General features: G+C 47.5%; 1 protein-coding gene across 1 annotated transcript; it reads left to right on the forward strand.

Annotated features, from left to right (window-relative positions):
* The first annotated feature begins 7,861 nt into the window (after positions 1–7,861).
* Positions 7,862–22,905, forward strand: LOC120638357 (E3 ubiquitin-protein ligase TRIM9-like). The gene is given in 5 exon segments (XM_039911981.1): positions 7,862–7,929; positions 12,791–12,803; positions 20,862–20,943; positions 20,946–21,613; positions 22,759–22,905. Coding segments are annotated over 5 exon segments (978 nt in total).
* Positions 22,906–26,440: the final 3,535 nt, after the last annotated feature.

Consider the following 26,440-nt stretch of genomic DNA (forward strand, 5'->3'; position numbering starts at 1 on the left):
AGGCTCAGAGAAGTGAAGTGACTTGCCCACGGTCACAGCTGACAAGGGGCAGAGTCGGGATTCGAACCCATGACATCTGACTCCCAAGCCCGGGCTCTTTCCACTGAGCCACGCTGCTGTCGATCAGGTGGGACACAGTCCCTCTTCCGCACGGGGCTCACAGTCTTAACCAGAAGCTGAAGTAACATGGTGTAGTGGCTAGAGCCTCGGCCTGGGAGTCACAAGGTCCTGAGTTCTAATCCTAGCTCCACCACTTGTCTGCTGTAGGACCTCAGGCAAATCACTTCTCTGTGCCTCTGTTATAATAATTATGGTATTTGTTAACTGTTTACTATGTGCCGGGCACTGTACCTTGTCTGTAAAATGGGGGTTGAGACTGTGAGCCCCTCATGGGACAGGGACTGTGTCCAGCTCGATTTGCTGGTATCCACCCCAGTGCTTAGTTCAGTATCTGGCCCGCAGTAATCACTTAACAAATATCATTATTATTATTATCATTATTAACTCCCATTTTACAGTTGAGGTAACTGAGGCCCAAAGCAATGAAGTGACCCGCCCAAGGTTTCCCAGCTGGCAAGTGGCAGAGCCGGGATCAGACCCAGGTCCTTCTGACCCCCCCCAGGCCTGGGCTCTATCCACTAAGCCATACTGTTCATTTGCTTTATTTATATTTTTATTAATAAAAAAAATTAATTTTTTTTAAATAGAAGCAGCGTGGCTCAGTAGAAGGGCTTTGGAGTCAGAGGTCATGGGTTCGAAGCCTGGCTCTGCCACTTGCTAGCTGTGTGACTTTGGGCAAGTCACTTCACTTCTCTGTGCCTCAGATACCTCATCTGTAAAATGGGGATTAAAACTGTGAGCCCCACGTGGGACAATCTGATCACCCTGTATACCCCCAGCGCTTAGAACAGTGCTTTGCACATAGTAAGCACTTAACAAATACCACCATTTTTTATCTTAAGTGAAACAGTTTCTTTCTTTGTAGGGAGGTGTTCTGTCTGAAAAGAAATAGTATACTATACTTAGGGGAAGCAGCGTGGCCTAGTGGAAAGAGCCCGGGCTTGGGAGTCAGAGGACATGGATTCTAATCCTGCCTCTGGCACTTGTCTGCTGGGTGACCTTGGGCAAGTCACTTAGCTTCTCTGTGCCTCAGTTACCCCATCTGTAAAATGGGGATTAGAAGTGTGAGCCCCACATGAGGCAACCTGATTACCCTGTATCTACCCTAGCACTTAGAACAGTGCTTGGCACATAGTAAGCGCTTAACTGCCATAATTATTATATTATATCATTCCTACAAATAACAGGGATGATATAATTATAACAATAATCTGGACTCTGAAGTATTTGAGGGCAGCACGGAGTAAGAGAAGCAGCATGGCTTAGTGGCAAGAGCACGGGCCTGGGAGTCATCAGAGGTGGTGAGGTTATGGGTTCTAATCCTGACTCTGCCACTTATCAGCTGTGTGACCTTGGACGATCACTTAACTTTTCTGTGCCTCAGTTACCTCATCTGTAAAATGGAATTAAGGCTGTGAACCCCACGTGGGACAACCTGATTACCTTGTATCTACCCCAGTGCTTAGAACAGTGCTTGGCACATAGTAAGCACTTAACAAATACCATCATTATTATTATTAATAATAATGAATTGAATGAAGGAATGAAGGAATTATTATTATTAGTGAAAAGAGCCTACGCCTGGGAGCCAGAGGAGCTGGGTTCTTCCCCTGGTTCTACCTCATCTGTAAAATGGAGATTAAGACTGTGAGCCCCACGTCGACAACCTGATAACCTTGTATCTACCCCAGCATTTAGAACAGTGCTCTGCACATAGTAAACGCTTAACAAATACCAATATTATTATTACCCACTGCTTGCTGTGTGATTTCAACTTCTCCGTGCTTCAGTTTCCACAGTTGTCAAATGGAGATTAAATACCTCTTCTCTTTCCTATTTAGACTGAGGGCCCGTGTGGCAGAGGGACTGTGTTCATTCATTGATTCATTCATTGAATCGTATTTATTGAGTGCTTACTGTGTGCACTTACTTACTAAGCACTTGGGAGAGTACGATACAATAGACAGATACATTCCCTGCCCACAGAGAGCTTACATTCTGGTGGAGGAGATAGGAATCAGTGTCTGTCTTTGGGAGAAGCAGCATGAAATAGTGGATAGAGCCCGGGCCTGGGAGTCGGAAGGTCATGGGCTCTAATTCCAGCTCCACCACTTCTCTGCTGTGTGAGCATGGGCAAGTCACTTCCCTTCTCTAGGCCTCAGTAACCTCATCTGGAAAATGGGGATTGAGACCATGAGCCCCATGTGGGACTGGGTCTGTGTCCACCTCAATCTGTTTGTGATCACCCCAGTGCTAAGTACAGTGCCTGGCACATAGTAAGTGCTTAACAAATATCGTTATTGTTATTAACATGTAAATAAATAAATGACAGATGTGGACATAAATGCTGTGGGGCTGGGAGGGGGGATGAATAAGGGAAGCAAGTCAGGATGACGCAGAAGGGAGTGGGGAAAGAGGGAAGGAGGGTTTAGGGAAGGCTTCTTGGAGGAGGCAAGCTTTCAATAAGGCTCTGAGGGAGAGGAATGGTCTGTCGGATTAGAGGAGAGAGGGAAGGTGTTTCGTGTCCAAGGCAGGACGTGGGTGAGAGGTCGGCAGCGAGATAGAGGAGATGGAGGCACAAGGAGAAGGTTGGCATTAGAGGAGCACAGTGTGTGGGCTGGGTTGGAAAAGGAGAGCAGTGAGGTGAGGTAGGAGGGGGCAAAGGATGGACTGCTTTAAAGCCAATGGTGACAAGTTCTGTTGGATGAGGAGGAGGATGGGCAACCACTGGAGGTTCTTGAGGAATGGGGAAACAAGGTAATACTAATAATAATTATGGTATTTGTTAAGCGCTTACTATGTGCCAAGCACTGTTCTAAGCACTGGGGTAGATACAAGGTAATCAGGTTGTCCCACGTGGGGTTCACAGCCTTAATTCCATTTTACAGATGAGGTAACTGAGGCACAGAGAAGTTAAGTGATCGTCCAAGGTCACACAACAGACAAGTGGCGATGCTGGGATTTGAATCCAAGTCCTCCGACTCCCAAGCCTGTGCTCCTTCCACTGAGCCACACTGCTTTTGTAGAAAAGCGATCTGGACAGCAGAGGGAAGTATGGACTGGAGTGGGAAAAGACAGGTGGCTGGGAGGTCAGCAATGAGGCTATCAAGTTGGGGTAGGGTAAATGATTGAATTAATGTGGCATCAGTTTGGATGGAGAGGAAAGGGCGGATTTTGGTGATGTGAAGGTGGAACCGGCAGGATGTAGTAATAGATTGAGTATGTGGATTTGAATGAGAAAGGGGAGTCAAGGATAACGCCAAGGTTACGGGCTCGCGAGACAGGAAGGATGGTGGTGCCGTCTACAGCCATGGGGAAACCAAGGTGAGGACATAGTTTGGAGCCAAGGTGAGTCTTTGGCTTCACGGACTCCATCCTCTCCTGGTTCTCCTCTTATCTTTCTGGCCGTTCATTCTCAGTCTCCTTCGCGGGCTCCTCCTCCCCCTCCCGTCCTCTAACTGTAGGGATTCCTCAGGGGTCAGTTCTCGGCCCTCTTCTGTTCTCCATCTACACTCACTCCCTCGGTGAACTCATTCGCTCTCACGGCTTCAACTATCATCTCCATGCAGATGACACTCAAATCTACATCTCCGACCCTGTCCTCTCCCCCTCTCTTCAGACTCGTATCTCCTCCTGCCTCCGGGACGTCTCCACCTGGATGTCTGCCCGCCACCTAAAACTCAACATGTCCCAAACTGAGCTCCTTATCTTCCCTCTCAAGCTCTGTCCTCTTCCTGACTTCCCCGTCACTGTGGATGGCACGACCATCCTTCCCGTCTCTCAGGCCCGCAACCTTGGTGTCATCCTTGACTCGGCTCTCTCGTTCACCCCACACATCCGATCTGTCACCGATGCCTGCCGATCTCACCTTTACAATATCGCCAAGATCCGCCCTTTCCTCTCCATCCAAACGGCTATCTTACGGGCTCTCATAATATCCCAGCTGGATTATTGGGTCAGCCTCCCCTCAGATTGCCCTTCCTCCTATCTCTCCCCACTCCAGTCTATTCTTCATTGCGCTGCCCGGATCATCTTCTTGCAGAAACGCTCTGGGCATTTCACTCCCCTCCTTAAAAACCTCCAGAAACAAAAACTTCTCACTCTGGGCTTCAAGGGTCTCCATCCCCTTGCCCCCTCCTACCTCTCCTCCCTTCTCTCTTTCCACCGCCCACCCCGCACACTCCGCTCCTCTGCCGCCCACCTCCTCACCGTCCCCTGTTCTCGCCTGTCCCATCGTCGACCCCCAGCCCACGTCCTCCTGCTGTCCCGGAACGCCCTCCCTCCTCACATCTGCCCAACTAATTCTCTTCCCCTCTTCAAAGCCCTACTGAGAGCTCACCTCCTCCAAAAGGCCTTCCCGGACTGAGCTTCCCCTTTTCCCTCTGCTCCCTCTGCTGCCCCTCTACCCCCCCTTCACCTCCCCTCAGCTAAGCCCCCTTTCTCCCCTTTCCCTCTGCTCCTCCCCCTGTCCCTTCCTCTCCCCTCAGCACTGTGCTCATTTGTCTCTATTTTTATTACCCTATTTATTTTGTTAATGAGGTGTCCATCCCCTTGATTCTATTTATCGTAATAATGTTGTCTTGTTTTTGTCCGTCTGTCTCTCCCAATTAGACTGTGAGCCCATCATTGGGCAGGGATTGTCTCTGTTGCCGAATTGTACATTCCAAGCACTTAGTCCAGTGCTCTGCACATAGTAAGCGCTCAATAAATACTATTGAATGAATGAATGATGCGAAGATAAAGGAATTTTTTTTTAGACATGCTAAATTTGAGGTGACAGGAGGACAACCCAACTGGGGAGTCTTGAAGGCATGAGGAAATGTGAGACTTGGGGGAAGTAGAGAGATCAGGGCTGGAGAGGTAGATTTGGACATCGTTGGCATAGAGATGGTAGTTGAAGCCGTGAGAGCGAATGAGTTCTCCTAGGGTGTGGGTGTAGATGGAGAATAAAAGGGGACTCAGAAATGACCTTTGAGGGACCACTGCAAACATCATCTCATCTGTAAAATGGGGATTCACTACTTGCTCTCCCTCTGACTTGGACTGTGAGCCCCATGTGGCTGGGGATTAGGCCCAACTTGATTAATTTGTATCTACCCCAGTGCTTACAGTGGTATTTGGAACAGAGTTTGCTCTTAACAAGTACTATATCTTTTTTAAAAAATGGTATTTGTTAAGCACTTACTATGTGCCAGGCACTGTACTAAGCGCTGGGGTAGATACAAGCTATTCAGGTTGGACAGAATCTGTGTCCCACATGGGGCTCACGGTCTTAATCCCCATTTTACAGACGAGGTAACTGAGGCACAGAGAAGTGAAGTGTCTTGTCCAAGGCCACAAAGCAAAATAGAGGAGCTGGGATTAGAATCCAGATCCTCTGACTCCCAATCCTCTTTCCATAGGGAAGCAGTATGACGTAGTGGATAGAGTACAGGCCTGGGAGTCAGATGGTCATGGGTTCTAACCCTAGATCACCCACATATCTGCTGTGTGACTTGGACAAGTCACTTCACTTTACTGTGCCTCAGTTATCTCATCTGTAAAATGGGGATTGAGACTGTGAGCCCCACATGGGATGGAGACCTTGTCCAACTTGATTTGTTTGTATCCACCCCAGTACTTAATACAGTGCCTGACACATAGTAAGCACTTAATAAATTCCATCATTTTTATTATTATCATAAAAGAAATCAGGTTGGACAGAGTCCCTGTCCCACGTGGGTCTCCCAGTCTCATCCCCATTTTCTAAATGAGGTCACTGAGGCCCAGAGAAGTGAAGTGACTTGCCTAAGAACACACAGCAGACGTGATGGAGCCGGGATTAGAATCCATGACCTCTGGCTTCCAGGCCTGGGCTCTATCCACCAGGACAAGTTGCTTGTCTATCAAGTGGGGGTGTGAGGGGAGAAGGGGAGAAGTGGAAAAGTGGGTATCAATTATTGAGTCCTGTCCACCTACTTTACCCCTGTGGTTTCAGAATGCCAGGGGGCCTACCTCATACAAATGGGAAGCAGTGTGGCTTAATGGAAGGAACACGGCCCCGGGAGTCAGAGGATCTGGGTTCTAATCCCACCTCCACTACCTACCAACTGTGTGACCTTGGACAAGTCACTTCACTTCTCTGTGCCTCAGTTCCCTCGCATCAGCCAAGTGGGGTTTCAATACCTGTTCTCCCTCCTTCACAGACTGTGAACCCTGTGTGGGACCTGATGATTTTGTATCTATCCCTGCATTTAGTACGGTGCTAGGCATCTAGTAAGGATTTAACAGATACTATTAATAATGATCATTCATTCAATTGTAGTTACTGAGTGCTTACTGTGTGCAGAGCACTGTAGTAAGTGCTTGGAAAGTACAATTCAGCAATAAAGAGAGACAACCCTTGCCCACACCGGGCTTACAGTCTAGAGGGGGTAGACAGACATCAAAACAAGTAAACAGGCATTGATATAAATAAATAGAATTATAGATATATACATATATGCATAAGTGTTGTGGAGATGGGGGGCAGAGCAAAGGGAGAGAGTCGAGGTGACACAGAAAGGAGGGGAAGCTGAGGTAAAGGGAGTTCAGTCTGGGAAGGCTTCTTGGAGAATGTGAGACCTTAGTAGGGCTTTGAAGGGGGGAAGAGTGATTGTTTGGTGGATTTGAGGAGGAAGGGCATTCCAGGCCAGAGGAAGGATGTGGGACAGGGGTTGATGGCAGGATAGGCAAGATGGAGGCCCAATGAGAAGGTTAGCACCACATATTATGAAAATGATAACAAGAAAAAGTGTCAAGAGATCACTAAAGACTTTCCCTGCCAGATTCTTCTGCAGTGAAGTGGCAGATGGGATATGCCAGAAGCAGAAAACACAATCTCACCCTCAGCCGCTACCAGACGTGAGCTAGGGTGAACCAAGGTCTGTGTTTTCTTCAAAGGAGATCTACTATCACTTCCAACTCACCCAGACCTTGAATAGGGGATTCCCAGGAGGCAACCTGTGCTAACGGACATCACAGACACAGTTGAAAAGCCAAGAAGACACAGCCGTAGCCCCAGGAATGATTTTAAGCCAGGGACTGTGTCTTTTTGGGGATGAATGATTGATATTTTCTACACAAAGTTACATTGAGCCCAGGCGTGGGGGGAAGGGTCAGGCTAGGAACGGACTGTAAGCTCGCTGTGGGCAGGGAATGTGTCTGTTCATTGTTCTTTTGTACTCTCCCAAGTGCTTAGTGCAGTGCAAGGCACATAGTAAGCACTTAAATTCCATAATAATAATAATAATAATAATTTTTAATGAGGTCTCCAGATGTAGCATGATTGAAGGTGGGTGATGGTGGCTCTGTGATTGATTGTAGGCAGTTCACTTTGTTTCTCCATTCTCACTAGACTGTAATGATATTAATAATAATTATAGTACTTGGTAAGTGCTTACTATGTGCCACACACTGTTCTAAGCACTGGGGTAGATACAAGTTAATCAGGTTGGACAGCTCCTTCTAGTTTGTAAGCCCCCTTAGACTGAAAGCTCATTGTGGGCACAGAACGTGCCTGGTAGATTGTTGTGTTGTACTCTCCCAAGCGCTTAGTACAGTGCTCTGCACAGAGTAAATGCTCAATAAGTATGATTTATTGATTGATCACCTGCCAGGCCTATTCCTGAGACCCGGTGGTCCAGTGGATCCAGGCGCCCGGAAAAGTTATGGAGCAAAGCGGATTCAGGAACAATCACTGGGCTGAGACAGCTGAACGAAGATGCCTCCAGCCCAGAGGAAGGTGGCCTCCCTAAACCTGAGAGAGAACATGGAGACCTTCTCCCATGGGTGAGTGACACGTGATCTTTCCGGGATTCGGTTCCTAAATCGAAAAGTGGGCCAAAGAGTGTATAGAGCATGGGTCTGGAAGTCAGAAAGACCACAAGTCTGCTCTGTCACCTTGGGTAAGTCACTTCACTTCTCCGTTCCTCAGTTCTCTCATCTGTAAAATGGAGATTGAGACTATGAGCCCCACATGGGACAGGGATTGTATCCAGTACGATCTGCTTGTATCTACCCCAGATCTTAGTCATTCATTCATTCATTCAATCGTATTTCTTGAGCGCTTATTGTGTGCAGAGCACTGTACTAAATGCTTGGAAAGTACAATTCAGCAATAAAGAGAGACATTCCCTGTCCACAGTGGGCTTACAGTCTAGGAGGGGGGAGAGAGGCATCGAAACAAGTAAACAGGCATCAATAGCATCGATGTAAATACATAGAATTATATACAATATACACATCAGAACAAGTAAAACAGGGATTAATATAAATAAATAGAATTATAGATATGTACATATATACACAAGTGCCGTGGGGCAACGAGGTGGGTAGAGCAAATGGAGCGAGTCAGGGAGAGTTGTGGGGGAGGGGGAGCTGAGGAAAAGGGGGCCTTAGTCTGGGAGGCTTAGTACAGTGCCTGGCACATAGTAAGCACTTAACGAATGCCATTATTATTATTCCCACCTATCTTCTCCTCGGCTTTTGTGGTTTTGCGCATGCAAGTTGGTCAAAGTGCTTTTCTGAGCATCCGATGTTTATGCCTAGGCATTTTGGGAATTTCCCAGGACCGCCGCCCTCTACCTGAGAGCCTCACTCCCTATGGCAACATCATGAGAAGCTTGTGGATGTTTGTGCGTTTGAAGACCTTGATTTCTCCAACTTTCATATCCTGAACCCGTGTGTTAGTACCTTAGTTCTCCCCTCTCAGGGTTGCACCCGAAGAGTTTCCGGTCCTCTACCAGTCTCGACTATGGGAGGGAGAGTGAAGCAGAGGCCTGTCCAGTCCATTTCTAGCTTGGGCAGTGGCTAGCGAGTGGAAGTCCATCTGCTACAACTCTCCTGTGCTGGGCAGCAGCCGCATGGGAGAGAGTCCGGGGTGGAGACTCAAGGTGACCACGTGGAAGGAGGCAAGGGTAAACCATTTCCGGATTTTTCCCAAGGAAACTCTGTGTATCCACTACCGGAACGATTGCAGATGGAGGTGGGGTCTTCTGGGAGAGATGTGTCCGTGGAATTGCTATGGGTCAGAGACAACTCGATGTCATAAGACAAGACCTTAGTACTGAAATCTCCAGGCTTAATGGTGGGGATTTGCCCTTTAGACTATAACCTCCCTTTGGGCAGGGAATGTGTTTACCAACCTTGTAATATTCTCTTCCCAAGCACCTAGTACAGTGCCCTGCACACAGCAGGTGCCCAGGAAATATGACCGGGTGATGGTTTGGATTTTTTTTTTTGGTATTTAAGCACTTACTATGTGCAGAGCACTGTTCTAAGCGCTGGGGGAGATACAGGGTCATCAGGCTGTCCCACGTGAGGCTCACAGTCTTAATCCCTCATTTTGCAGATGAGGGAACTGAGGCACAGAGAAGTGAAGTGACTTGCCCACAGTCACACAGCTGACAAGTGGCAGAGCTGGGATTCGAACTCATGACCTCTGACTTCCACATCCGGGCTCTTTCCACTGAGCCACGCAGCACATCTGAGATGCAGAAGGCATCTTCATAAACCGTGGTGATGTGTGGTTAGGCAGGGGGCCTGTGGAACTCCTTTCCAGCGGGGGACTCTGGGCTGGTGAGGAGCCGTTACTGTGTGAACCACGACACCTCGCAGGTGGCTAAAACACGGGGACCTCTAGAAAGTGCCGTTGGTATTCTGCAAAAAACTCGTTACTGGGAAAATCCACTCTAGTAACCATTGCCTCTTTGGAGATGGATGGATGGGTTGCCATTTTCCAGATGACAGGACTAAGGTCCAGATAAGGTCCACATTAATACCATCATTTATCCTAACCCGCCTCGATTATTGTATCAGCCTCCTTGCTGACCACTCACCCTCTTGTCTCTCCCCACTCCAGGCCACACTTCGCTCTGTTGCCCAGTTCACTCTCTACAAATATGTCGACACATTTCCCCACTCCTCAAGAAACTCCAGTGGTGCCCATCCACCTGTGCAACAAACAGAAACTCCTCATCATGCTACTTTCTTACTCCAACCCAGGCCGCACACTTCACTCCTCTAGTGCTAACCTTTTCAATGTCCCTCCATCTCATCTGTCTCGCCGCCAACCCCTTATCCATGTCCTGCCTCTGGCCTGGCACACCCTCCCTCCTCAAATCCCACAGACAGTGACTTTTCTCCTACTTCAAAGCCTTATGGAAGGCCCATCTCCTCCAAGAGGCCTTCCCTGACTAATGTCATGGTCGATCAATCAGTCCTATTTACCGAGCACTTACTGTGTAATAATAATAATGTTGGTATTTGTTAAGCGCTTACTATGTGCAGAGCACTGTTCTAAGTGCTGGGGGAGATACAGGGTAATCAAGTTGTCCCACATGAGGCTCACAGTCTTCATCCCCATTTTACAGATGAGGTAACTGAGGCACAGAGAAGTTAAGTGACTTGCCCACAGTCACCCAGCTGACAAGTGGCAGAGCTGGGATTCGAACCCATGACCTCTGACTCCCAAGCCCGGACTCTTTCCCCTGAGCCACGCTGCTTCAGTGTACTGAACACTGAACGCTTGGGACAGTTCAATGAAAACTTTCATCATTCATATAGGGATGTTTTCCCCCTCTAGAATAGTAAGCTCATTTTAGACAGGGAACATGTCTACCGATTCCATTGTACTGGACTCTCCCAAGTGCTCTCAACAGTGCTCAGCACACAGGAAGCAATCACTAAGTAATGTGGATTGATTAATTGAAGATCTCTCCAGACTGTAAGCTCATTAAGGGCAGGGAAAGCATCTGGCAACCCTGTAACGTTGTATTCTCAAGTGCTTATACATTCAATAGTATTTATTAAGCGCTTACTCTGTGCAGAGCACTGTACTAAGTGCTGGGAAAGTACAATTCAGCAACAAAGAGAGACAATCCCTGCCCACAGTGGGCTCACAGACTAGAAAGGGGGAGACAGACTGAAAACAAGTAAACAGGCATCAATAGCATCAAAATAAATAAACAGAATTATAGATATGTACACATCAGAACAAGTATTCATTCAATAGTATTTATTGAGTACTTACTATGTGCAGAGCACTGTACTAAGCACTTGGAATGCACAATTCAGGAACAGATAGAGACAATCCCTGCCCGATAACAGGCTCACAGTCTAAACAGGGCAGGCAGACAGCAAAGCAAAAAAAGTAAACAGGCATAGGCAACATCAATATAAATGAATACAAATAAATATATTTAATATAGAGCATCAATATAAATAAATAAATAGAATTAGAGATCTATACGCATCAGAATGAGTAAACAGGCATTAATAGAAATAAATAGAATTATAGATATATACATATATGCACAAGTGCTATGGTCAGGGAGGGAGTATAGAGCAAAGGGGGCGAATCAGGGCAATGGAGAGGAGAAGAGGAGCTGAGGAAAAGGGAGTACTGTGCTGATTAATACAGTGTCCTGCACACAGTAAGCTCAATCAATATGTTTAATTGATTGATAAGATACACTAGACTATGACACACTAGCACAAGGGCATATGGCCCAATGGATAGAGCCCAGGCCTGGGAGTCAGAAGGTCATGGGTTCTAATCCCTGCTCCCTCACTTGTCTGCTGTGTGACCTTGGGCAAGTCACTTCACTACTCTGAGCCTCAGTTAAATCATCTGTTTGTATCCACCCCAATGCTTAGTTCAGTGCCTGACACATAATAAGCGCTTAACAAATACCATGATTATTGCTATTATTATTATTATTATTACTTAGCTTCCAGCATATAAAAACGTTGGTGACATGTTCACTGTGTAGGCACAAAGAGCTCCCTCTTACCCCCTTCACCTCCCCTCAGCTAAGCCCCCTTTCCCTCTGCTCCTCCTCCTCCCGCTTCCGCTCAGCACTGTGCTCATTTGTTACCCCATTTATCTTGTTGATGAGGTGTCCATCCCCTCGATTCTATTTATCGTGATTATGTTGTCTTGTTTTTGTCCGTCTGTCTCCCCCGATTAGACTGTGAGCCCGTCACTGGGCAGGGATTGTCTCTCTCTGTTGCTGAATTGTCCATTCCAAGCGCTTAGTACAGTGCTCTGCATATAGTAAGCGCTCAATAAATACTATTGAATGAATGAATGAATGAATATAAGCTCTTTAAGAGCTTATAGTCTACAAGCTTACAGTCTATACAGAGTTGTCAGACATACTCTGCCCACAAGGTGCTTCCAGTATGAACTGAGAAGCGTCCTATAAGCGTGATGAAACTTTTCATCGTTTGGTAATGTAATGTTGGTATTTGTTAAGCGCTTACTATGTGCCGAGCACTGTTCTAAGCGCTGGGGTAGACATAGGGGAATCAGGTTGTCCCACGTGGGGCTCACAGTCTTAATCCCCATTTTACAGATGAGGGAACTGAGGCACAGAGAAGTTAAGTGACTTGCCCACAGTCACACAGCCGACAAGTGGCAGAGCTGGGATTCGAACTCATGAGCCCTGACTCCAAAGCCCATGCTCTTTCCACTGAGCCACGCTGCTTCAAGCTGCAAGTTTGCTGAAGGGATGCATTTTGTCTTTTCATTTCCCCTCAACTGCACAGAACCGCCTCTCTTACCCAGCGGGCTGTGGGTCCACGATCCATTTCCCTTTCATTTGGTTGCTCAAAATTAAATTGTCCTTTCCTTCTGTGTCTTTAATAGTTCTGATCAGGATGTAACCTTAAATGAATTTACTGCTCGAAACAGAGACCAATCGCCTGCCCTGCGGCCAGGAGCTCATTCGATCGCCAGGGAGTAAAAGGAGCAAGACCAAAGTTGGAAGTAGCATTTCCTCTTCTCCCCTCATCCTCCTAACCCCCTCCCAGTGAGACAAGACCCTCTAGACTGTAAGCTCATTGTGGGCAGAGCAGTAATAATAATAATGGTAATGATTGTGATATTTGTTAATAATAATAATGTCGGTATTTGTTAAGCGCTTACTATGTGCAGAGCACTGTTCTAAGCGCTGGGGTAGACACAGGGGAATCAGGTTGTCCCATGTGGGGCTCACAGTTAATCCCCATTTTACAGATGAGGTCACTGAGGCCCAGAGAAGTGAAGTGACTCGCCCACAGTCACACAGCAGACAAGTGGCAGAGCCGGGAGTCGAACCCATGACCTCTGACTCCAAAGCCCGTGCTCTTTCCATTGAGCCACGCTGCTTCTGAGTTAAGTGCTTTCCAGGGGCCAGGCTCTGTACTAAGCGCTGGGGTGGATACAGGCAAATAGGATTATACACAGTCCCTGTCCTACGTGGAGCTCAGAGTCTTAATCCCAATTTTGCAGAGGAAGCAACTGAGGCACAGGAAAGTGAAGGGACTTTCCCAAGGTCACACAGCGGTCGCATCGCGGAGCTGGGATTAGAACACAGATCCTTCTGACTCCCAGGCCCGTGCTGTATCCACTAGGCTACAAATGTGGCTGCTATACTGTTGTGTTGTACTCTCCCAAGCTCTTAATACAGTGCTCTCCAAACGGGAAGTGCTCAATAAATATGATGGATTGATTGATCCCAAAAGGATGGAGTAAATCTGAGGGCAGAGGCAAGCTTGTTATGGGCAGAAAATGTCTGTTTATTGTTAATAATAATAATAATATTGGTAATTGTTAAGCACTTACTATGTGCAGAGCACTGTTCTAAGTGCTGGGGTAGATTCAGAGTAATCAGGTTGTCCCACGTGAGGCTCACAATCTTAATCCCCATTTTACGGATGAGGGAACTGAGGCACCTAGAAGTGAAATGACTTGCCCACAGTCACACAGCTGACAGGTGGCGGAGCCGGGATTAGAACCCATGACCTCTGACTCCTAAACCCGTGTAGTCCTCTCCCAAGTGCTTAGTACAGTGCTCGGCACACAGTAAGCACTCAATAAACTCAGTAAGCACTTAGACTGTAAGCCCATCAACGGGCAGGGACTGTCTCTATCTGTTACCGATCTGTACATTCCAGGAGCTTAGTCCAGTGCTCTGCACATAGTAAGCGCTCAATAAATACTATTGAATAAATGAATTAATGAATAAATATGACTGACTGACCGGTGTTGATGACTTAGGAGAGAGAGTTTCCGAGCAAAGGGAACAAAAGCTGGCTTTGTAGGGCGGTCAAGGAAGGAACTGGGGAGGAAGAAGAGTATTCATTCATTCATTCATTCATTCAATAATATTTATTGAGCGCTTACTATGTGCGGAATGAACAAGAGTAGCAGTGTGGCTTAGTGGATAGAGCAGGGGCCTGGAAGTCAGAAGGCTCTCTAGGCTGTAAATTCCTCCTCTAGAGTGTGAGTTTGTTATGGGTAGGGAAAGTGTCCTCCAATTCGGTTGTATTGAACTCTCCCAAACGCTTAATACAGTGCTCTGCACACAGTAAGCACTCAGTAAATACCACTGGTTGATTGCAGGACCTGGGTTCCAGTCCTGGCTCTTCCATTTGTCTGCTGTGTGACTTTGGGCAACTCATTTCATTTCTCTGTGAATTTAGGCAAATGGCACTTAAGACTGTGAGCCCCGTGTGGGTTATGGACTGAGCCCAACCTAATTAGCTTGTATCTATCCCAGTCCTCAGTATGGCATATAGCTTAACAAATTCCATAAAAAAAGTAGAGGCAGTGGGAGTTGACAACTTGTTCCAGGAGTTTGGCTTTATAAGTATATAAGTATACAACTGCATATATCTGTAATATATTTATTGACTTATCTATTTATTTATATTAATGTCTGTCTCCCCCTCTAGACCATGAGCATGTTGTGGGCAGGAATGTGTCTATTGTTATAGTATAGTCTCCTAAAATGCTTAGTACAGTGCTTTGCATACAGTAAGTGCTCAAGGAATATGATTGAATGAATGAATGAGAGGAATGGTGGGTGGGAGATGGGGCGATGAGTGGAGGGTATGGTGGAGTGGATAGGGTAATTGTACGACAGGAGACTGATGAGCTTGAGAAGCAGCGTGGCTTCGGTGGGCAAGTCACTTCACTTCTCTGGGCCTCAGTTACCTCATCTGTAAAATGGGAATTAAGACTATGAGCCTCACGTGGGACAACCTGATTACCCTGTATCTCCCCCAGCGCTTAGAACAGTGCTCTGCACATAGTAAGTGCTTAACAAATACCAATATTATTATTATTAATTCCAGCTCCTCCACTTGCCTGCTGTGTGACCTTGGGCAAGTCACTTCACTTCTCTGTGCCTCAGTCACCTCATCTGTAAAATGGGGATGAAGACTGTGAGCCCCATGTGGGACAGGGGCTGTGTCCAACCTGATTAGCTTGTATTTACCCCAGTGCTTACTACAATGCCTGACACATAAAATAAATAAAATAAATGTTGGTATTTGTTAAGCGCTTACTATGTGCAGAGCACTGTTCTAAGCGCTGGGGTAGATACAGGGGAATCAGGTCGTCCCACGTGAGGCTCACAGTTAATCCCCATTTTCCATGACCCATGACCTCTGACTCCCAAGCCCGGGCTCTTTCCACTGAGCCACACCGCTTCTCGTTGCTTACAGAGTAAGTGCTTAATAAATACCACAGTTATTATGATGATGATGATGACATGTCATGTAAGCAAAAAAGAAAAACATCTCAGCCTCTAAGTACCTGAATCAGTATAGTTAGCTATTCTTTCAAACCACCAGTCAGTCAGCCAGTTGTATACTGAGCGCTTATCATGTGCAGAGCACAATAATAATAATAGTGTTGGTTAAGTGCTTACTGTGTGCCAAGCACTATTCTTAGCGCTGGGGGGATACAAGGTGATCAGGTTGTCTCATGTAGGCCTCATAGTCTTAATCCCCAATCTACAGATGAGATAACTGAGGCACAGAGAAGTGAAGTGACTTGCCCAAAGTCACACAGCAGACCAGTGGCGGAACGGGGATTAGAACCCACGTCCTCTGACTCCCAAGCCCGGGCTCTTTCCCCTAAGCCACGCTGCTGTACTAAGTGCTCGGAGGAGTACGCTGTAACCATCAGTCAATCATTTATTGAGCACTTACTATGCGCAGAACACTATACTAAGCACTCGGGAGAGTACAACACAAGAGAATTAGCAGAGACATTCCCTGTCCATAATGAGCTAGCGTGGCTCAGTGGAAAGAGCCCGGGCTTGGGAGTCAGAGGTCTTGATTTCGAATTCCGGCTCCGCCACTTGTCAGCTGGGTGACTGTGAGCAAGTCACTTCACTTCTCTGGGCCTCAGTTACCTCATCTGGAAAATGGGGCTGAAGACTGTGAGCCTCATGTGGGACAGTCTGATTACCCAGTATCTACCCCAGCGCTTAGAACAGTGCCTTGCGCATATTAAGCACTTAACAACTACCAACGTTATTATTACTATTATTACAGTCTAGAAGAGTTTATAATCTGGCAGAGGAAGACAGACATTCATTCATTCAAACATATTCATTGAGCACATACTGTGTGCAAAGCACTATCCTCAGCGTTAGAATCAATTACAGGTAGAGGAAGCCAACGAGTTGAGAGAGAACTCTTCGAAACCATTTTTGTTTATGTTTCCCGCAGTAGACTGTAAGCTCCTTGAGGGAGAGGAAATATGTTTTACCTCTGGTGTCCTTGATCAAGCGCTTAGTACGTCTTTCGCTCAGTAAGTACCACTGATGGATCAGTGCGGCTTCCCTTTCCCACTCAGATAAAGATGTTTCAAAATGGAAAAGCCGTTTGACGCAGCGAATTATACTAACACTTTTCTAGTTAATACTCATTCAAGCTTATTATAGCTGTGATTTTTAAATGAATACTGTACTAACTAAATGTGACAAGCAATAAACGCTAACTAATCAGTCAGTCTCCTCGAGACCCTGTCATTCCCACTTCTCTCCACTGTGTTTATCATCCCTTCCCATGGGGAAGCAGCGTGGCTCAGTGGAAAGAGCACGGGCTTTGGAGTCAGGGCTCATGAGTTCGAATCCCAGCTCTGCCACTTGTCGGCTGTGTGACTCTGGGCGAGTCACTTAACTTCTCGGTGCCTCAGTTCCCTCATCTGTAAAATGGGGATTAAGACTGTGAGCCCCACGTGGGACAACCTGATTCCCCTATGTCTACCCCAGCGCTTAGAACAGTGCTTGGCACATAGTAAGCGCTTAACAAATACCAACATTATTATCCCTGGCATCTTTTGCATCCTCCTACTCTATGTCATCTCCTCCTCTACCCAGCACCTTTGCTGTTCTTGGTGGTGGACATTGAAAATCGATTCTGCTATAAAGTTAGATTTGCTATTCATTCATTCATTCAATAGTATTTATTGAGCGCTTACTGCATGCAGAGCACTGTACTAAGCGCTTGGAAAGTACAATCCAGCCACAAATAGAGAATCCCTACCCACAACGGGCTCACAGTCTAGAGCGGGGAGAGGGACATCAAAACAAGTAAACAGGCATCAGTAGCATCAATATAAATAAATAGAATTATATATATGTACATTCGTATAAATAAATAAGAATTATAAATATGTACATAAATTCACAAGGGCTGTGTCGGGGGGAAGAGGTAGAGCAAAGGGAGCGAATCGGGGAGATGGGGAGGGGAGGGGGAGCAGAGGAAAAGAGGGCTTAGTCTGGGAAGGCCTCTGGGAGGAGGTGAGCTTGGGGAGCAGAAGAAAAGAGGGCTTAGTCTGGGAAGGCCTCTGAGAGGAGGTGAGCTTTCAGTAGGGCTTCGAAGAGGGGTAGTGTGATATCTGGCGGAGGTGAGGAGGGAGGGTGTTCCAGGCCAGAGGTAGGGTGTGGGCCAGGGGTCGATGGTGGGACAGGCGAGATGGAGGCCCGCAGAGCTCCTTATCTTCCTTCCCTGGCCTCTTCCTGACTTTCCCATCACTGTAGACTACACTACCATCCTTCCCGTCTCACAAGACCACAACCTTGGTGTCATCCTTGACTCCACTCTCTCATTCACCCCACACATCCAATCCGTCACCAAATCCTGCCGGTCTCACCTTCACAACGTCGCCCACATCTGCCCTTTCCTCTCCATCTAAACCGCCACCACGATAGCACAGTCCCTCATCCTATCCCGACTGGATGACTGCATCAGCCTCCTTTCTGACCTCCCGCCCTCCTGTCTCTCCCCGCTTCTCCCTCCTCTGTAATCTCCAGTGGTTCCTCGTCAACCTCCATATGAAGAAAAACTCCTCACTCTTAGCTTCAAAGCCGTCCATCCCCTGGCCCTCTCTGACCTCTCCTCCCTTCTCTCCTTCTCCATCCCAGCCCACACACTCCGCTCCTCTGCCTCCGCTCACCTCCTCACGGTCCCTCGTTCTCTCCTGTCCCGCCGTGGACCCCCGGCCCACGTCCTCCCGCTGTCCCGGAACGCCCTCCCTTCTCACAGCCGCCAAACTAGCTCTCTTCCCCTCTTCAAAACCCTACTGAGAGCTCACCTCCTCCAGGAGGCCTTCCCAGACTGAGCCCCCCTTTTCCTCTGCTCCTCCTCCCCTCCCCATCGCCCCGACTCCCTCCTTCTGCTCTTCCCCCTTCCCCACCCCACAGCACTTGTGTATATTTGTACATATTTATTATTCTATTTATTTTATTAATGATGTGTATAATCTTGATTCTATTGATGCTTGACTACTTGTTTTGTTTTGTTGTCTGTCTCCCCCTTCTAGACTATGAGCCTGTTGTTGGGTGGGGATTGTCTCTGTTGCCAAATTGTACTTTCCAAGCGCCTAGTACAGTGCTCTGCACACTGTAACTGCTCAATAAATAAAACAATGAATGAATAAATGAGAAGGTTAGCGTTCTGTTTCTCTCTGGACTGTAATCTCGTTGTGGGCAGGGACTGTATCTGCTTATTGTTGTATTGTACTCTCCCAAGCGCTTAGTACAATAATAATAATCATTGTGGTATGTGTTAAGCGCTTACTATGTGCCAGGCCCTATACTAAACACTGGTGTGGATACAAGCAAATCAGGTTGGACACAGTCCCCTCCCACGTGGGGCTCACAGTCTCAATCCCTATTTTACAGATGAGGTAACTGAGGAACTGAGAAGTGAAGTGACTTGCTCAATGTCAAACAGCAGACAAGCGGAGGAACCAGAATTAGAACCCCTGACCTTCAGACTTCCAGGCCCGGGTTCTAGCCACTCTCTGCACACTGTAAGCGCTCAATAAATAAATGAATTGAAGTTGAATTGAGTTTCTTCCTCTCAATCACTTAGCACAGTGTTCTGAACACAGTAAGGACTCGATAAATACCATTGCTTGGAAAATTGATTCTCAGAGCACTGAGAAGCAACTGGCCTAGTGGAAAGAGCCTGGGCCTTAGAGTCAGAAGGACCTGGGTTCTAAAGCCAACTCCACCACTTGTCTACTGTGAGGCCTTGTGCAAGTCACTTCACTTCTCTGGGCCTTAGACACCTCATTTGTGAAATGGGGATTAAGACTGTGAGCCCCATGTGGGACAGGGATTCTGTCTAATCTGATTTCCTTGAATCTACCCCAGCGTTTAATACAGTGCGTGGCACATAGTAAGCACTTAACGAATACCACACATCATTATTATTATTATTAATCAAACCTTACTTACACTCCCTTTATTCTCTCCCCCTGCCTTTCTCTCCCTTCCTTCCAGTCACCAACTCTCCTTTCCTCCCACTTTCTCCCTCACTCTCTTTCCTTGACTTCCTCTCTCTCTCCTGATGATAAAAATAATAATCATAATGATGGTGTATAAGTGCTTACTATGTGCCAAAGACTGTACTTAGCTCTGGGGTAGATCAATCAAACACTGGTATTTATTGAGCACTAACTGTGTGAAGAGCACTGTACTGAGCACCGGAGAAAGCGTAATACAACACAGTTGGTAGACAGGTTGGAGTTGGACTCAGTCCCTGTCCCATTTGAGGTTCCCGCTCTAGGAGGGAGTAGGATTTAATCCCCATTTTTCAAATGAGAAGCTGAGAAAAGCTAAGTGACTTGCCCGAGGTCACACAGTAGGCAAATGACAGAGCCAGGAAGCAGCGTGGCTTAGTGGAAAAAGCCCGGGCTTGGCAGTCAAAGATCATGGGTTCTAATCCCGCCTCCGTCACTTGTCAACTGGGTGACTTTGGGCAAGTCACTTCACTTCCCGGTGCCTCAGTTCCCTCATCTGTAAAACGGGGATTAAGACCGTGAGCCCCAAGTGGAACAACCTGACAACCTTCTATCTATCCTAGTGCTTAGAACGGTGCTCGGCATATAGTAAGCGCTTAACAAATACCAACAGGAAGGCCTCATGGAGGAGGTGTGCCTTCAATAAGGCTTTGAAATGAGGGAGAGCAATTTTCTGTCTGATATGAGGAGGGAGGGTGTTCCAGGTCAGAGTCAGGACATGGGCGAGAGGTCGGCGGCGAGATAGACAAGATGGAGGTACAGCGAGAAGGTTGGCATCAGAGGAGAAAAGTGTGTGGGCTGGGTTGGTGTAGGAGAGTAGCGAGGCGAGGTAGAGGGAGAGGGGATTGAGGGCTTTCAAGCCATTGGTGAGGAGTTTCTGTTTGAAGTGGAGGTGAAGTGCATTGTTTCTATCCAGAGAACACTCAATACAACCCTTATATCGATTTTCAAGAGATAGGCCTCAGGTTTGGAGATCTGTGTGGGCAGGGAACTTGTCTACCAACTCTGTTGGGTTGTACTCTCCTAGTGCTTAGTACAGTGCTCTGCACACAGTAAGCACTCAATAAATACCATCGATAATGACAATGATGACGACCACCTTCCGGATTCACTTAACTGTTGAAGCTAGTTTGGCCTAGCTGTACTAGACGTCTGCCAGGCCTGCGCCCGCGACATCCTGGTGCAGACGCCCGAGTCCCGGTCCCCGCAGAGCCGTCGGGCTCCGGCGGCTCCGACTACGACTACCTGGACCTGGACAAGATGAACCTGTACAACGAGGCCGACAGCGGCTACGGCTCCTACGGGGGCTTCGCCGGCGCCCCGACCACCCCCTGCCGGAAGTCTCCCAACGGCGTGCGCGTCTTCCCCCCGGCCCTGCCGCCCCCGGCCGCCCCCGCTCCGGCGGCCCCGGCCGCGGCCCCCCGCAACTCGTGCATCACCTGCCCGCAGTGCCACCGCAGCCTCATCCTCGACGAGCGGGGGCTCCGCGGCTTCCCCAGGAACCGCGTCCCGGAGGGGGTCGTCGACCGCTACCAGCGGAGCAAGGCCGCCGCGCTCAAGTGCCAGCTGTGCGCGAAGGCGCCCAAGGAGGCCGCGGTCATGTGCGAGCAGTGCGACGTCTTCTACTGCGACCCGTGCCGCCTGCGCTGCCACCCGCCCCGGGGACCCCTGGCCAAGCACCGCCTGGTGCCCCCCGCCCAGGGCCGGGTGAGCCGCCGCCTCAGCCCCCGCAAGATCTCCACCTGCACCGACCACGAGCTGGAGAACCACAGCATGTACCGCGTCCAGTGCGAGATGCCCGTGTGCTACCAGTGCCTGGAGGAGGGCCGGCACTCCAGCCACGAGGTCAAGGCCCTGGGGGCCATGTGGAAGCTGCATAAGGTGAGTGCCTCCCCCTCCCTCCGGCCTACTTACTGCAGGGGGCCGCGCCTTCATTCGTTCTGAAACTCACCTCCTCCAGGAGGCCTTCCCACACTCAGCTCCCCCCTTTTTTCCCTCTGCTCCCTCTACCCCCCCTTCACCTCTCCACAGCTAAACCCTCTTCTCCCCCCTTTCCCACCCCCTCAGCACCGTACTCGTCCGCTCAACTGTATATATCTTCATCACCCTATTTATTTTGTTTAATGAGATGTACATCCCCCTGGTTCTATTTATTTGCCATTGCTTTCATGAGATGTTCTTCCCCTTGACTCTATTTCTTGCCATTGTTCTTGTCTGCCCGTCTCCCCCCATTAGACTGTGCACCCGTCAAAGGGCAGGGACTTTCTCTCTCTGTTGCCAATTTGTCCATTCCAAGCACTTAGTCCAGTGCTCTGCACCTGGTAAGCGCTCAGTAACTTGTTCATTCCAAGCGCTTAGTACAGTGCTCTGCACATAGTAAGCGCTCAGTAAATACTATTGAATGAATGGACGTATGTCCGAATTGTGAGCCTTGTGGATGTGCTTTATAGAATTATAATTTTGGCATAGAGGATAGCTCATGGGCCTGGGAAGGTCATGGGTTTTAATCCCAGCTCTGCCACATGTCTGCTGTGTGACCTTGGGCAAGTCACTTCACTTCTCTGGGCCTCAGTTCCCTCATCTGTACAATGGAGATTAAGATTGTGAGTCCAATGTGGGACAGGGACTGTGTCTAATCTGATTAACTTGTATCTACTCTAGCACTTAGAACAGTACTTGGTACATAGTAAGCTCTTAACAAGCAGCGTGGCTCAAGGGAAAGAGTAGGGGTTAGGGAGTCAGAGGTTGTGGGTTCTAATCCCAGCTCCTCCACTTGTCAGCTGTGTGACTTTGGGCAAGTCACTTCACTTCTCTGGGCCTCAGTTACCTTGTCTGTAAAATGGGGATTAAGACTGTGAGCCCCCCTTGGGACAACCTGATTACCCTGTATCTACCCCAGTGCTTAGAACAGTGCTCGGCACATAATAACTGCTCAACAAATACCATCCTTATTATTACTATTAAGTACTATAATTATTATTTTCTCTAGATGAAATTCAGATCATGTCCCTCTCTCTGACATGCAGGCCCATTCTCAAACCTGCCTTGGGTGGGGATCTTATTTTAAAGGCGAATTCATCATGTATGAAGATGAAGTTTCCAATTTCCTCAGCACGCTGTCAAATGCTCTTCCATTATCCTGTCATTTACAGTTGAATAAAGATGTCTGTTAGAACTAATAATAAATCCTCTTGCATTTTAATGAGGCCGGAAGACTGAAGTTGGGTATGGGGTTGCTGAGAGCCACAAAGGAGGTTATTTATCCTTCATCTGGGGATTGTTCTTTGGAGATAATTCTAATCTAGGGATATGAGGAAGTGTTGATTCATTCATTCATTCACTTGTATTTATTGAGCGCTTACTGTGTGCAGAGCACTGTACTAAGTGCTTGGAAAGAACAGTTCGGCAACAAATAGACAATCTCTTCCCAACAGTGGGTGTTGATGTTAGTCTCCAGTGAATGGGGCTCTTATTTCCTCCATTTTCATGAATCTTGTATCAATCAGTGGTACTTACTGAGCATTTACTGTGTGCAGAGTACTGTTCTAAGTGCTTGGGAGAGAATAATTGTTCCTTCCTTCACTTATAAATTTCTTCAATCATATTTATTGAGTGCTTAATGTGTGGAGAGATCTCTACTAAGTGCTTGGAGAGTACAATATAACAATAAACAGACACATTCCCTGCCCACAGCAAGCTTACACTCTGGATGGGGAGACAGACGTTAATAGAAATAAATAAATGACAGATCTGGACATAAGTGCTGTGGGGCTTGGAGAGGGGATGAATACAGGGAGTAAGTCAGGACGATGCAGAAAGAAGTGGGAGAAGAGGAAAGGAGGCCTTAGTCAGGGAAGGCTTCTTGGAGGAGATGGGCATTCAATAACACTTTGAAGGTTGGGGGAGACATTGTCTGTGGGATTTGAGGAGGGAGGGCGTTCCAGGCCAGAGGCAGGATGTGTGCGAGGGGTAGGCAGTGAGACAGGTGAGATGGAGGTACAGTGAGTAGGTTGGCATTAGAGGAGCAAAATGTGTGAGCTGGGTTGTAGTGGAAGAGTAGCAAACTGAGATAGGAAGGGGCAGGGTGATGGACGGCTTTGAAGCCAGTGGAGAGGAGTTTTTCTTCCTTGATTTGATCCTCCTGTGCTTTCCCCAGGCACTCTTAAATTCCATTTGATTTTGTTTGTATGGGTCCACAAATTTTAGAACCAACTGAAGAGAAGCAGTGTGGTCTAATGGAAAGAACATGGGCTTGGGAGTCAGTAGGACCTGGGTTTTAATCCTGGCTCCACCTCTTGTCAACTCTATTTGACCTAGGGCAAAGCACTTCTCTGTGCCTCAGTTACCTCATCTGTCAAAGGAGGATTTCGATTAAGTGCCCCAAGTAGGACATAACCTGTGTCCAACCTGATTAGCCCGTAGCTACCCCAGCGCTTAGGACAGTGACTGCCAGTTTAAGTAGGAGGGAGAGTGGGTATTAGCTCTCGGTTTTGCAGATGAGAGAACCGAGGCACAGGGAAGTTAAATGACTTGCCCAAGGTCAGACAGCGGGTACGTGGTGAAGTGGGAATTAAAACCCAGGGCCTCTGGCTCCTAGTCCCGTGCGCTCACACTGTGAGCCCCGTGTGGGAGAGAACCTGTGTCCAACCTTCTTAACTTGTATTTACCCCAGCACTTAGGACAGTGCTTGGCACCTCGTGAGCGCTTAACAAGTACTTACATTATTATTATTCACTCCGTTTTAGATCATACCCTTATTGAAAATCCAGGAAACCAATTGGCTTTTGCCACTTTATCTTTGTCCTTACTGTGTGGATTAATGGAAAGAGCCCAGGCCTGGGAGTCAGAGGCCATGGGTTCTAAACCCGGCTCCTCCACTTTTCAACTGTGTGGCTTTGGACAAGTCATTTAACTTCTCTGTGCCTAAGTTCCTTCATCTGTAAAATGGGGATCAAGACTGTGAGTCCCACGTGGGACAACCTGCTTACCTTGTATCTACCCCAGTGCTTAGAACAGTGCTTGTTGGCACAAAGTAAGAGTTTAACAAATACTGTTATTATTATGATTATAACTCTACACACTCTTCCTTTCAGCAACATTTCTCATCCTCCTCCCTCACAACCCCATTGCTCTCATCAATTTTTCCTGAGCTATAATTCTCTCTCCTGTAACCTCCATCGCCAATATTTCGTCCTTCTTACCTACCTCTCGAAAGGACCCATTTCTCACCTGCTTTCAACATCTGACTGGCAGTGTGCCTATTGGCTGGAGCACAGCTCTTAGCTTCAGAATGACCTGGTTTCTAATACTGGTTCTGCCACTTGTCACCTGTGTGACCTTGGGCAAGTCACTTCACTTCTCTGGGCCTCACTTCCCTCATCTGTAAAATGGGGCTTAAGACTGTAAACCCCATGTGGGATAGGGACTTTGTCCAACCTGATTAACTTGTATCTTTCCCAGAGTTTAGTACAGTGCCTAGAACTTAGTATGCACTTAACAAATACCATTAAAAAAAGGTTTCTTGTGGGCAGAGATCACACTGGCCGATTCTACTGTATTGGACTTTCCTGGGTTTCTCTGCACACAACACTGCCCAATAAATAACAATGGTTGATTTTTCTAAAATGACATTCAGTTTCCATCTTTCCACTCTTCAAGAACTTCCAAGAGGTTTTCTCCAATCAATTCCTTGTCTCTCCTAATACCTTTCCCATCTTTCTGTATCCTTGGATCTGTATACTCTTTAAATACTTAATAATAATAATAATAATGTTGGTATTTGTTAAGTGCTTACTATGTGCAGAGCTCTGTTCTAAGCACTGGGGTAGACACAGGGGAATCAGGTTGTCCCACGTGGGGGCTCACAGTCTTAATCCCCATTTTATAGATGAGGTAACTGAGGCACAGAGAAGTGAAGTGACTTGCCCACGGTCACCCAGCTGGCAAGTGGCAGAGCGGGGATTCAAACCCACGACCTCTGACTCCCAAGCCCAGGCTCTGGCCACTGAGCCACGCTGCTTCTCTTAAGCCCTACACAGGGTGGGGACTTTGTCCAACCTGATTAGCTTGTATCTATCTCAGGGCTTAGAACAGTGTAAGCACTTAACAGATACCATCACAGAGAAGCACCGGGGCTCAGTGTGGAAAGAGCACGGTCTTGGGAATCAGAAGTCATGGGTTCTAATCCCGGCTCTGCCACTTGTCAACTGTGTGACTTTGAGCATATCGCTTAACTTCTCTGTGCCTCAGTTACCTCATCTACAAAATGGGGATTAAGACTGTGAGCCTTACTTGGGACAGCCTGATTACTGTTTTCCCCCCCCACCACTTAGAAGAGTGTTTGGCACATAGTAAGTGCTTAATCAATACCATCATTATTATTATCCCCCTTCTAAACTGTGAGCCTGTTGTTGGGTAGGGATTGTCTCTATGTGTTGCCGAATTATACTTCCCAAGCGCTTAGTACAGTGCTCTGCACACAGCGAGCGCTCAATAAATATGATTGAATGAATGAATACCATCATTATTATTAAAATTCAGAAGCCTCGATCCCCCCACCCCCCTTCTAGTATAATCTGAAATTTACTCTATACTTGGGCCTTAATCTTACCTTAAAGTTCAATGATCCGTGAGCTGGACCTTCATTTTGAGTTGGTGACAAGAGCCAAGAGCAGCGACATTTCTTTTATTCAGACTTGTTGCTGTCTT

Source organism: Ornithorhynchus anatinus, chromosome 4, assembly GCF_004115215.2.
Source record: "Ornithorhynchus anatinus isolate Pmale09 chromosome 4, mOrnAna1.pri.v4, whole genome shotgun sequence".
NCBI lineage: Eukaryota > Metazoa > Chordata > Mammalia > Monotremata > Ornithorhynchidae > Ornithorhynchus > Ornithorhynchus anatinus.